The following is a 14,165-nucleotide window of genomic DNA, read 5'->3' on the forward strand; positions in this document are numbered from 1 at the left end:
CTTAGCCAAGTCCATAATCTTATGATCCTTCATATTTATTAATGACTAATTAATTTTTAGTATATACCTAGGTTACTATTTTTCAGGTTTATGTAAAGCAAGCAATTATAGTATAACTAAAAAATCAAAACTCCAAAGAAATCATGCTCTCAGTCCAAAAGTATCATTCAAACTGATTATATGACTGACCTAACCAGGCGTTTGACTGGTGAGTTCCATTAAAAGGTTTAAGTGTAAAAAGAAACAACTTGAGTCTCGGGTTCTCCACTTGTAAAGTAAGATAATTTTCAAAGCTTCCTATTTCACAGGGATGTTGCAATAATTAATTAATTAGAGATTTCAAAATCTTCCTATTGATATTCATGCCTAATTCTTCAGAAGAAAAAAACCCATAAAAGTATGGCACCATTTTGATTTTCTGATAATAAGACCTCTAGTGGTAATTTTCAGGTGCAAAATAATGAACTGTGTGCATAAATTAAGGACCACAGGGAGAATACTATTTCCTGCACTAAGAAAAATCTGCTGGCAAAAATACACTTTCCACAATATAGATAATGAGTTCAGCAATTAGTTTGGTTTGTTCAATGAGTAATTCATCAGTCAATCCAAGGAAATGAGATCTTTTGTTTGCCTTCCTAGAGTTTCCAGTAAGAAGATATTGATGAAACATGACACAGATGGAGAAATCCAGTAAAGATTCTTTTAATCTCATGGGGGTTTTGTTTGTTTGTTTTTGTAATAACTACAGTATTTTATTTCAAGGAATATAGTAAAATGCAAAAAGTCATTGACAGGTTTCCTTGCAGTATTGTGACAGAGATGACTTGTTCCAATGGAGTTTTATTATTTCCATTTTTCTTAATACAGAACCCAGTGCTGCTCCCACAGATGTCAAGGCTACAAGTTTGTCTGTATCAGAGATTCTTGTTGCATGGAAACATATTAAAGAGAGTCTAGGAAGACCACAGGGATTTGAGGTATGAACAGACTACCAGAATAATAAGCTTTGTTGTTTTTACTAGTATGGCATTCTTCTGTAAGAGTGATTTTATTAAACTTCAACAAAATTGCATTCCTCATATAATATGGGTATATGTAAAAAAATTACTCCTAGGAAAAATGTACCTATTCTGTCGATATAGACAATATGGCTCACATCAAAACTAATATCATACAGATTATGTAAATTATTATGAAAAAAACTCAACAAAGTCCAAAGCATCATTAAAAGAGGTGGCATAATTACTTATGTTGCTGCCAGTGGTATAAAGATTGGTGGAGATGATTAAAATGCCCTAATGTCAGAGCTTCCATTAAATAAAATTTAAAAGTACAAAATTATCTTCTCTCATTGTTTTAGTAAATTTCACTTTAAACTGAATTCCTAATAGTGGCATGGAAATTTGAGAGATCAATATTTTTATGGAATTCAAATGGATATTTTATTCTCATGAATCCTTCTACTTTCTTTAAAATGATTATGCTCATCTCAAAATATGTTGTTTGTAAGTTCAATGAACTCAATAAAAGTCAGTCATCACAAAAACTAAAATATTTTATATATGTATATAGACATGTTAAGCACCTACTATGTGCCAACTCTGAATTGGAAGCTTTAGATGGACATACTTTGTTTTTTGTGTGTGTTTTGCTTAATTGCATTCTTTACAAATTAAAAGTTTGTGGCAACACTAGTTTCAGCAAGTCTATTGGGAAACATTTTTCCAACAACATGTGTTCAGATCATATCTCTGTCGTATTTTGGCAATTCTCCCAATATTATAAAATTTTTTATTGTTATCATATCTATTATGGTGATCTGTGGTCAGTGACCTTTGATGTTGTTATTGAAAATGTTTTTGAGGCACCATGTCATGCCCATGGAAGACAGTGAAACTTCATTGATAAATGTGGTGTGTGTTCTGATTGCTCCACAGACCTTCCTTTCCTTTCACCCTTCTCCCTCTCCTTGGACCTTTCTATTACCTGAGGCACAATTATATATTGAAATAAGGCCAGTTAATAAACCTACAATAGCCTCTATGTGATCAAGGGAAGGGAAGGATTAATCAACAGCCAACTCCATTGCTACCTTATTTTAATAATAATAATAATAATAATAATAATAATAATAATAATAATAATAATAGCCGCCACCACCCTGATCATTCATGGAGGCAAGACCATCCACAGAATAAAGATTACAATTTGCTAAAGGTCCTAGGGATAATTAGCATTTTTAGCAATAAGATATTTTTAATTAAGATATGTACACTTTTTTTGAGATCTAATACTACTATGTACTTAATAGATTGTAGTATAGTATAAATATAACCTTCATATGCACTGAGAAACCAAAAACTTCATATATCTCACTTTATTGCAATATTTGCTTTATTGTAATGATCTGAAACAGTCCCTGCCCTTAAAGAACTTCTACTATCATCATCAATAGTACAATTCCTCTTCAGTTATCTACAGAATATTTATAAACAGACAATGCATCCATCAACTTGCCTTGTGAAATCAAAGTCAGGCATGAAAGCTGAGTAGCCCTGGGCAAGAGGAAACAGCCTAATTAGCTCTATGACCACGAGGAATCACGGGATAGCACGCGCTGTAACTGTGTGCTGGAGTCAAAAAGATGACTTCCATTTCCGTTTCCAACATGCGTGGTCATCAAGACTCATCTCAAACTTTGTTTCTTTACGGATAAAATGGAAATAATCACTTATTCTCTAGTGTCTAATTCATAGGATTGTTGGGATACACAAATTAGATAATGTCAGTGACATGTTTTGCCAACTTTAAAGTCCTGTGTAAATATCAGTTATTATTATAAAACTGGGACAATACTATCTGCCCTGTTTACTTCAGTGTTGTTGTAAAAGTCAAATTATAGAAAGAGCATGAAGTTACCTTTATAAACTGCAAACATAGTATACAAATGTGAGAAAATCATATTATTAATATTCCACAAAAATAAAGGAAGGAATAAAATAATGATCCTCCCACCAAAGATTTTAGTTACCTTCAATTTTAAAATATGATTTAATTTCAATTTCTCATTTTTTTCAATGATACCAATGAATAACTTTCTTTTTATACAAACTATCCAATATTTGCTCTGCTCTTCTTCTACATTAGTTGCTAGGATATATGCATCTTGGAAACTTCATATATATCATTATATATAGATAGAAATAGATAGATAGATAGATAGATAGATAGATAGATAGATAGATAGATAGATAGATAGATAGATAAAGAGGAATTTCTGGCACATTTTTGCATGGAAGCATGCATTCAGACACATCCACAACTCATGCCCTCCAATGCCTACATTTGCCCATACTGAAATGAGGTCAAAATGGGTACTTGATTTAGGCATAATGGATGACACTCTAAGCATATTAGGAGAGCATGAAATAGTTTACCTATCAGATCTAAAGATAAGGGCTGAATTTATAACCAAAAAGAGAAGAGAACATTACAAGATGGAAAATAGATCATTTTGATAGATACATAGATAGATAGATAGATAGATAGATAGATAGATAGATAGATAGATAGATAGATAGATAGATAAAGAGGAATTTCTGGCACATTTTTGCATGGAAGCATGCATTCAGACACATCCACAACTCATGCCCTCCAATGCCTACATTTGCCCATACTGAAATGAGGTCAAAATGGGTACTTGATTTAGGCATAATGGATGACACTCTAAGCATATTAGGAGAGCATGAAATAGTTTACCTATCAGATCTAAAGATAAGGGCTGAATTTATAACCAAAAAGAGAAGAGAACATTACAAGATGGAAAATAGATCATTTTGATAGATACATAGATAGATAGATAGATAGATAGATAGATAGATAGATAGATAGATAGATAGATAGATAGATAATAGATTGATTGATAGATTGATAGATAAAATATATCTGTCTGGAAAATGTAAATTATATTTATCATAATTTTCATTATATTTAATTATATCCTAGAAAAATATATATGCATTATATACTAATATATTCTCATTAAGATGATTGTAAATTAATTTTTGATTAATATGCAGTCAGTCATCTTTGACAATGGCAGCCATGAATATTGGATGTGATTGCTCATACTTTCATTGCAAGACTTTTAGGAGGCAGTTAAATGGCTGAACCATGTGTTATGATTTATTAAATCCTGCCTCAGCCCACTGTCTCCAGTAATTGGATAGTATGTTCTATTTTGTTTATCTCAGACACTACACTTATTTTGGACACCCAGACTCTTGCTTTCCCTTATCATCTTCATGACCACTAGCTGGCACCTTTCAGAAAAGAATCCATTCTGGGAATATTTCTGTTGGACATGTATCAAACTGACAACTTATCCCAAGCAAAGGTAAAACAGCCTCAAGGAATGAACACAAACTAACTGAAATGAACAGAATTCTGGGACTATAGGACATAATTAGTGAAAGTACAAAATATCGATGTGTTAGAGGCTGAACAACAAAATATTATTAGAGACAACAATGTTGACCAAATGCATAATGCCTCACACATATGACAAATACTATTTTAAGTGAAAGTTTATAACCAAATACTATTTACTTTGGAACATATGACAGGAAACTAATTTTAATCAGGACCTTTGTTGGGCAAAATAATAAAGTTAATTTCAGTGTCCCCCTTCTGTTCTTTTTTTCTATATTCCCCTCCCCTAATACCTAACACATGCATCATGTCTACATTATTAAAAGTAATTCTCAAAAAAAATTGATTCCTGGGCACAAAGGACATTTGAAGTTCAAGTTCTGCCATTTACTATCTGTTTTGCCTTAAGCAAGTCACATCTCTTCTCTGAGTTTTATTTTCTTCATCTGTAAAATGGGCCAAATGATCTCCAAATTTTATTTCACTGAGGTCTATTTGAATAATAACAGTTAATGTGTTATCTTTTCTTTTTAATAAAATGGGATGCTTTACAAATACACATGTCATCCTTGTTCAGGAGGCCTGCTAATCTTCTCTGTAGCATTCCAATTTTAATATATGTGCTGACGAAGGGAGCACTTTTTAGACTTGAAGATGTTTTTCCTTTGCTTGTCCCAGATCATTTTCTGGTGCTTGCCAAAGGTGTCAGAACTGCTAGTTTGTTACTGTGGTTGAGTCATGTCCAATTCTTCATGATCTCATTTGGGGTTTTCTTGGCAAAGATACTGCAGTGATTTGCTATCTCTTTCTTCATCTCATTTTACAGATGAGGAACTGAGGCAATCAATTAAGTGACATGCCCAGGGTCACACAGCTAGTAAGTACCTGAGGCCATATTTGAATCTAGAAAATGAGTCTTCCTGACACTAAGCCTAGCATTTTATCCACTGTGCTACCTAGCTGTCCAGACTTTAAGAATATCTTAACAGAGAACCAGTCTAGGAATCAGAGGCAGAAATTTCTACAGATGGCAATGGAAGAAGGGGAGATATTTTGAAGAACACACAACTCTCTGTGCCCTTAAAATTAAACCACATAAAAAGCTGTCTATAAGACATTCATAACATCAGCTATCACATTTGTGATTATGCAAATCACAAATCTTACAGAATGCCTCAGTTTAGAAATTATGAATCAGTTACATTCAGAAATCAAACCAAATCAAATAAATTAGAGATGGAAGGAATCTTGGATATCATCTGATCTAAACCAAGTTATGAAGCCAACCTACAATATCCTTATATCTGATTTCTAATTGAAAACCTCTAATGGAGAAGTGACCAGTGCCTTTATTCAAAAGCCAGGAAGCTCAATATATTTCAGGACAATTCTAATTGAAAGTTTTTCTATACAGTGACTTAAAATTTGTATCCCTGTATCCTTCACCCACTATCCCTAGCTTTGCTCTTTGAGATTAAATTTAATTCCTTCTACCCAAGAACTATAAAGATATCAGAAGACATTTAGGGTCCATTTCTCAATCTTTAACTTTATTGACATCTCTGAAGCCTCTGATTCTGTTAATCTTCTTCTATAGATACTTACTCATCAAAAAAGATCAGGACACTATTCACTACTGGTTCTCCTACCTGTATGACCACTGGATTTCCCTTGCTAGATTTTTAGCAAGTTCTCTCTACTCTTGGGTATCCTCCAAGGCTCTCTCTTAGGCTCTCTTATATTTTCCCTTGATAATATCTCATTAGTTGATCTCATCATCTCACATAAGTTCATTTATCATATCTGGACAACTGATTTCCAGATTGATATATCCAGCCCCAGTATTTCTCCCGAGTGCTAATCCCATATAACTACCTACTTTTTGGACATCTCAAATTGGATATCTCATAGGTATATACAATTCAATATGCTCAACATAGAACTTATTATCTTTTCTTACAGATAATTCCCTCCAACAAAATTTCTTATTACTATAAAGTACAGTACCAACCTGGCTCTTGTCCTGATCCCTACTCTCACTCATTCTACATATTCAGTATTTTGCAAATCTAGTCATTTCTACCTTAATGACATCTCATATAAGACCCCTTCTTTCTAGTCTTATAACCACTACCCTAATACAAGCCCTCACTGCCCCTTGCCTAGACTGCTGAAATAGTATTCCAGTTAGTCTTACCTCCTCATGTCTCTTCTACACAATCCAACCTCTACTCTGCTGTATAGGTAATTTTCTTAAAGAGAAAATTTGGCCATATCAACTCCGTTATTAATTAATCACAGTGGGGTCTCTCCCTATTAATTTCAAGATCAAAAAGAAGGCTCTATATTTGGCATTTAAAGCTCTTTCTAACCTGGTTCTTTTTTTATTTTTCTAGTCTTCTTACAATTTGCAATCCTGGATGCCCTCTATAATCTATAATCCAGCCATACTGGCTCATTTAATGTTCCTCACAACACCACACTACAAATGCCTTTTGCATTGACTGTCCTACATTTGTGCCTCTGTCATATCACCACCTCCCAACCTTGTCTGGCTTTCTTCAATAAACAGCACAAATTCCACCTTTCCCAAGAGACCTTTCCTTCTCCATGCCTTTTCTTTGAAATTATCTTCTCTGCGTACATCTCATATTTTCATTCATGTTACATATTGTTTCCTCTGTTAGGGTGTGAGTTTTTGAGGGCAGAGACAAGGATGGTTAGTTTGTTTGTTGGCAGGGAGGGTTTAGGATATATGTGAGTGGGTGGGGGGGTTCATTGTACTTCCAGTGTTTACCACTGTTCTGGCACAAAGTAAGTGATTATTCAATTCTTGTTGACTGATTGAATGATCAACTGACTTCAGCTCCCTATGCCTGTTTGCTCTTCTGGAAAGAACAAATAATGCATTTCCAGTTTCATAGGACTATTGTGGATATTTTCAAACATAAACTAGGTGATACCCCTTCATGAAAGTGTAAGTAAATTTTTTAAGCATGGATGGGACTCAATGGCATCAAAAGTCACTCCAACTTTTTCTACTTCTCTAGAATTTTGTGATCAAGTAAAGTTATCAAGAAGAGAAATATGCACCTCCAAATAGTTGACCACAGTCATATATGATGGACAGCTCAGTGGCTCAGTAGCTAGAGGACCAGGTCTAGAATCAGAATGATTCATTTTATTGAGTTCATCTCTGACCTCAGATACTTTCCAGCTGTGTGACCCAAGTCACTCAACCCTGTTTGCCTTCATTTTCACCCATGTAAAATGAGCTAGGGAACCATTCCAGTATTCTTTTCAAGAAAACCCCAAATGAAGTCATGAAAGATTAGGCAGTACTGAAAAATAACTGGAATTCATGCAGGATGCCCTGTCCAAAGTTCCAATGGAAGAGGGACTTCCTTTGGGCCTAGAGGTTCTAGAGTTAGATTTCTGGCAGATGACTTCCTTGAGTCCTGGACTACAGATGATTCAGGTTCTTCTTCTCTGACTGCCAGGCTCAAACCCTACACTAATTGCTGAAGATCCATACCTGAATATATATTACCAATATTTCAAACTCAAAACAAAAACAGAATTCACCATTTCCCATTCCCCACAACTCTGTCTAACCTCACTATTCCTCTTTTTAAAAATCCTTACCTCCTGCCTTAGAATCAAAACTAAGTATTGTTCATCCAAAGCAGAAGAGGGGTAAATAACTTCCCTAGGGTCACATACCTAGGAAGTAAGTGCCTGAGGCCTGATTCAAAATCAGGATCTCCCATCTCTAGGCTAGATTCTCTATCTACTGTCCCATTACTGTTCCTTTTGATGAAAGATCAGCCTCTATCCTTCACATTCAGCTAGTCACCAAGCCTTGATAATTCTACTTTCATAATATTACTTGTATTCCCTTCACTCCTTTGTTGCTTCCCCTATACTTGTTTGGTTCTTTCTGCTTCTTCTTCCAATATACTTATCATATAGATGCCAAATAATCCTTCTAGAAGAGATGTCTGGTCTTATCACTCCACTGCCAAAAACTGTTAGTTGCTTCTCATTTCCTATTTAATAAAATTCTTACTTCCTTAGTATGCTATTCAATGCTTTCTATGATATGACTCTATAACATACATTTCCAACCATACCACTAAATTCATTATATATCATTGTGGATACACATAGATCAACTCCTTTCCAGAAATAGTCTCCATTCATATCTTTGCTCTTAAAAATCCTTCTTTTCTCTTTCAAGTTCCAATTCAGATACCATAAAATTGACCTTGGTCTCACCAATTAAAAGTAAATCCTTCTCAACTTATAGTTTACTTGTCTTGTGCACTGAATTATAGTCTAAGCTCTTTCATAAAATTTTATGTAACTATCTTTCATCCATCACCCATATAATCCAAACTATAAGTTCCTTGAAAATGAAGACTATTTTGTTTTTCATTTCTATATTCCTAGTGTAAAAAGTAAAGCACTTAGCATAGTGCTCAGTACACAGTAAGTGCTCAATAAATGATTGTTTCTATTCATCCACTTACCAATTATAAATATAATGTCTTACATATATAGGAAAGGTTTAATAAGTGTTTGGATAATTTTAATTTAGAGCTATACCTCATCTCATAAAGATTGGCCCCATACATTCCTAAATGATAACCAGAAAAACTACTGGTTTTCCCCTACTACATACTAAATTCAAGAAGTCTCCATTCTTTTTAGCTGTCCATTAACAGACATGGAAGTTAAATGTCTAAAAACTAAAATATTAAGTGACTGAACATCCTCTGCTCTTTTCTGCCATTCCCAGAAGAGAGTTATACAGAACTGAGGTCCATTTTTTTCATTGTTTTATGCATTATCATGAACAAAAATATCATCATCCAATTGATAGATGGCCATGGGAAAAGAATAGTAAGTATTCAGAAAATGAAATCAAAGCAATCTATAGTTATACAAAAAAAGTTCTAAATCTCTATTCAATCAAAAATGCAAATTAAAATTAATCAGGTAATACCTCATACCTATCAGAAATGACAAATGTTGGATGAGATGAGGGAAAATAGGTACACTAATAAACTGTTGGTGGAGTTGTATGAATGGGTCCAGTTATTCTGGAGAACAATTTGGAACTATGCTTAAAGATTTATGAAACTGTGCTTACCCATTGACCCAGCAATATTGCTACTAGGTCTGTACCCTAAATAAATCAAAGAAAAAGAAAAACAACCTATTTGTAAATATATACATACACACATATAGCAGCTCTTTTTATGGTGGAAATAGTATTGGACATTGAGGACATGCTCATCAATTGGGGAAAGTCTGAACTAGTTGTGACATATGATTAATGAAATACTTCTACGCAATAAGAAATGATAAAGGGTATGATTTTAGAAAAAAAACATGGCAAGACCTCTATGAATTGATATAAAGTGAAATAAGAAGAACCAAAATATGACTATGCATAGTACGAGCAAAGTTGTAATACTGATAACTATGAAAGCCTTGGTTACAAAGACTTGATCAATATGATTATATAAGACAATTCCAAAGGACTCACTGGGAGAAAGAAATGCTATTTCCAGAGAGAGAAGTAATGAACTCTGAGAGAAATTTGAAATATAATTTTCTTGCTTTTTTATTTTTTTTGCCTTTTTGCAACATGGCTAATATGGAAATATGTTTTAAATTATTTCACAAATGTATAATTGATATTTTGCTAGCTTTCTCAGTGAGTAGGAGAGGGGTAGAAGCCAGGAAGAGAATTTGGAACTCAAAATATAAAAATAAAAGAACATTAAAAATTTTGTAAAGAATTATAACAAAATTTCCTGTAGATACATAATTACAGAAAACTCATTTTTCTTCTTGAAGCCTCAGTTTCCTCCAATATAAAATGGAGAAAACTTTCTATAGTACCAATATCACAAGGTCACTGGAAGAATTAAATAAATTACTGAAAGCAAAACAGTATGTAAATATTATATCACTATATAGATGCCATATACTTTTGTTTTAATTCGGGGAGAAATAGTTACTGAATATGTTCTAAGGCTGGGAGTTTCTGTCTGTCTATGCAATTTCTTCAATTCCGCTAAAGTACCAATAAGGTGAATTTAACAAAAGAAGAAAAATAATTCTTTACTAGATGTTAACTTTTCAATATCACAATTTAAATTCTGTCCCTAGAATACTGTCACAATGACAGCCAATTATTTGGTCCTTGCATTTTTCTGGCCTTTTTGTAACCCTGTTATTAACTATATTTTAACTTTTTGATAGCCTGGCCTCATCTCAACAGTAAGTGACAAGGTATTTTTATAGCGATGGACAAGTCAGCAACACTGTCCTACTTTCAACCTTAGACTTGTTAGCACTTATTATTGAGGTGTAATAAAATATAAAAGAACTCGTTCCATTTTTCAGTGTCATCACTTAAAAGGCTGCCCTAACAGCTCTGTTTCTCAGATTTTGTGCAAAGTTTTCAGGTGTTCATTTTGCATCTTCCAAAACACATCTTCCTTGGAATTCCACTTTAAATGTCACTGGAGCTATGTCTGTCAATTGTTTGCCCTCAAAATGCAACCAGTTTTACTTTGAGAAATAAAATAATTCATAAAGAGAATTTTTTTAAACCCTTACCTTCCATCTTAGAATCAATAGTGTGTATTGGTTCCAAGGCAAAAGAGTGGTAAGGGTTAGTCAATGGGGGTTAAATGACTTGCCCAGGGTCACATAGCTAGGAAGTGTCTGGGACCAAATTTGAACCTGGGACCTCCCATCTCTAGGCCTGGCTTTCAAACCACTGAGCCACCCAACTGCTCCTAAGAGAATTTCTTAAGGAGGGTGAGTGAAAAGGGAGAAGTGAGGGAATGATCATTGAGTGGATTTTGCTTTATGAATTGTATTGAAAACACAAATACCAATGATTAACTTAGTTTTTTCCTACAATAACTTATGGCATTCCAGGAAGCTTTTTCAAAATTTGTGTCTGTGTTTTAGAGAACCTCAGATAGAAATGGAAAAGGAAAAAAAAAATAAATATAGCCAAAATAACCAAAAGGCTAGAACAAAGCCCATTTTATTTTCCATATGGTATGCGGATAACAGCTGTTTTACAAAATCATTTTGTTTTCCACTGTAGCTATATAAAAGCTTAAATATAAAAAACAAAACAAATAAGCATATCAAAATAATATACCATTTCTATCCTTTCCTTTCTGAGAGGCTAGGGATTCTCATTTAAATCAAATGGCTATTATGCCAGTTTCATTAGATTTACTTCATGGGTTGTTTTCATACGATTATGTAGCTTACAGAAACAATTTCAGCTTTTCAGACATCAGCTCATCATACAAAAGTTGAGGGACTGCCATTTTTAGATTTGGTTATCTCTGAAATATTATTAACTATTCATTCCCTTGTCCAGTCAGGAATGTTTCCTTAGTGTTCTCAGACAAGGATTCATAAGTGAAGTGGAGTTTTATGTCATCTATCTAAAGAGATATAGCACTATTCCTCTAGCCAATTTTTTTCCTTCCCCAAATTTTGTTTTTCCTTCCCCAAATTTTGAATATATCATATCCTTGTCTGCTACAGTGTCTTTTTGGAATCAAGCATTCTCCTTAATACAACCTGACCAGAACTGTGCCCAGATTATGTTTATCATTTGTAGCCATATCCCCCAATTTTGTTTAAGCTAATAAACAATTGTCAATAAACAATTACAATACTGTTACTTCTCACTCGTTGCAATAGGTATGAATAAAACAAGAACCAGTACACTTTAGGGGAGCATTCCCTTTGGTTCTTTCCCTAAGGGGAAGCATTCCTATTGGCCCTTCTCTGTTTCCTGTCTACCCAATTTATGTATTCTCTTGTGTCCATGTACATCCAAGTACCCATTAGTACAATTATTTCTCTAACAATGCCTTCATCCATAACCACATTTTATAATTTATTTTAAAAAATAGCAATCTCTCTCTGCTACAATCCCCCCTTTACCCTCCATGCTTCCTACGCCACTCATAAGTTGGTAAAGGAGAATAAAGAAACAGTAGACTTCCTCACGTGCCTCTTATTGAAAAGGGACAATTAAGGTGAATTAAAGAAGTGAGATAGTGTTTGAAGTGACCTTCAAAATCATCCTGTCTAAATCTGGCCTCAGACATTTCCTAGCTGTGTGACCCTGGGCAAGTCACTTGACCCCCATTGGCTACTCTTACTATTCTTCTACCTTGGAGCCAATACACAGTATTGTAAGGTAAGGGTTTAAAAAAAAAAAGCAATGTGTTATTTCTGCCATCAATAAAACCAACACACACTAACACAAAACAAATAAGTAAATAATATTTAAAATTAATTTAACATTTTAATTTTAATTTTAAAAATTAAATTAAAATTAATTAATGTAATTTAAATTATATATAAAATAAATTATAATATAATGTTATAATGTATTATAATATATCAATGCATAATAAAATGTATTATAATATATCAACATAATTTATTATGTTGATATATTATACTACATCATTATATATGTCAATTATATTAAATAAAACTCTAGCTCACAGGAAAACATTCTTTCTAAAAAGCCATGTTACTCTCAGTTCATTAGACTGTCAGAGTGGAATGATCATTAGGGAAACCCTTTACAATTTACATACAATATGCATACGTTATAAATGGATTATTGGTAAGATTTTATGAATTTTTTTTCCACTTTGTTTTCTAATCACCATTACTGGAATCATTCACTGTGTAGGGGGAAAAGCAGTGAAGTCAATATTAAAACAAAAAATATTAAAGTCTCATTTTTTTTAATACTAGGATTTTGGAAGCCTGCATTCTAGTACAGGGGCTACCACTTGTGACCATAGACAAATCTTTTTACCTCTCTGAGGTACTATTTCCTTATTTGTAAAATGGATGTAATCATTTATACCTGGCCTCCCTACCTCATTGTTTTGTTGTGAAGTGTTATGTAAACTGCAAGATTTTATATGGTTCGTTGGTTTTATTGTCATTCTGGCAGAGTGCACTAAATTGAAACTAATATTTTGATTAAGTATTCCATGGGCTGGTCACTTAAAAAAATAAATAAAAACTAAAGCAAACTACTACTGAAATTACTATTGTATTTCTTCCCAAGAAGTTGACTGTTTTTTTGCAGACTAGTACTTGATATTTGAGACCCCCCCAAAAAGGACTAGAAGTTTAAAGGAAGGGAGACATGCTGGGTAGCATAAGAAGACTAATTGCTCATTTACTCTGAGAAACATTATTAAAATGAAGGCAGCCCTGGTGACCATGGAGTGTAGAAAATAAGGTCTTATAATATTTTTAAATCTTGCCTTATGTTCAAAACATATCCGAAATTGTCTATAAGGGGCTTTAGCTCCTTTAAAAAGCAATTACTGTCAGTAGCAACCAGGTTGATTGACAGTGAAGGTTCCTTATAGCAGAGGCAAAAGAGAGTAAATGGTTCCTTCTGTGTGTTAAATTGGCCCTTGGCAGAAAAAGGAGGGAGGTCTAGGTGACTCCTGTCATGTACTAAATCAGCAGATCCTGAGTTAGAGAGTACAAGGAAGACACAGATGGGATGGGGGCTCCCATTTCCTCCTTACATCCAATCTTGTTGGACTGAATAGAATGCAGGAAAGGGCCATGAGTGGATTCTGCTCTAGATTTATTAATCCCTGAGAAGGACTTCAGAGATCAATTAGTCTGAT

The 14,165-nt window shown here is 33.7% G+C and overlaps 1 protein-coding gene and 1 non-coding gene across 2 annotated transcripts in view; one reads left to right on the forward strand and one right to left on the reverse strand.

Annotated features, from left to right (window-relative positions):
- The window catches only part of CNTN5 (contactin 5), a 609,722-nt gene that overhangs the window by 560,522 nt on the left and 35,035 nt on the right, over window positions 1-14,165 (forward strand). Inside the window, exon 17 of the mRNA XM_044669004.1 lies at window positions 871-980. Coding sequence (XP_044524939.1) covers window positions 871-980 — 110 coding nt within the window. The remainder of the gene's footprint in view (window positions 1-870; window positions 981-14,165) is intronic.
- On the reverse strand, window positions 4,967-5,073 carry LOC123243346. Its single transcript, XR_006505893.1, has one exon. It is a non-coding gene; the product is annotated as a U6 spliceosomal RNA (small nuclear RNA).

The sequence above is a fragment of the Gracilinanus agilis genome, chromosome 3 (genome assembly GCF_016433145.1).
Source record: "Gracilinanus agilis isolate LMUSP501 chromosome 3, AgileGrace, whole genome shotgun sequence".
NCBI classification, from domain to species: Eukaryota; Metazoa; Chordata; class Mammalia; order Didelphimorphia; family Didelphidae; genus Gracilinanus; species Gracilinanus agilis.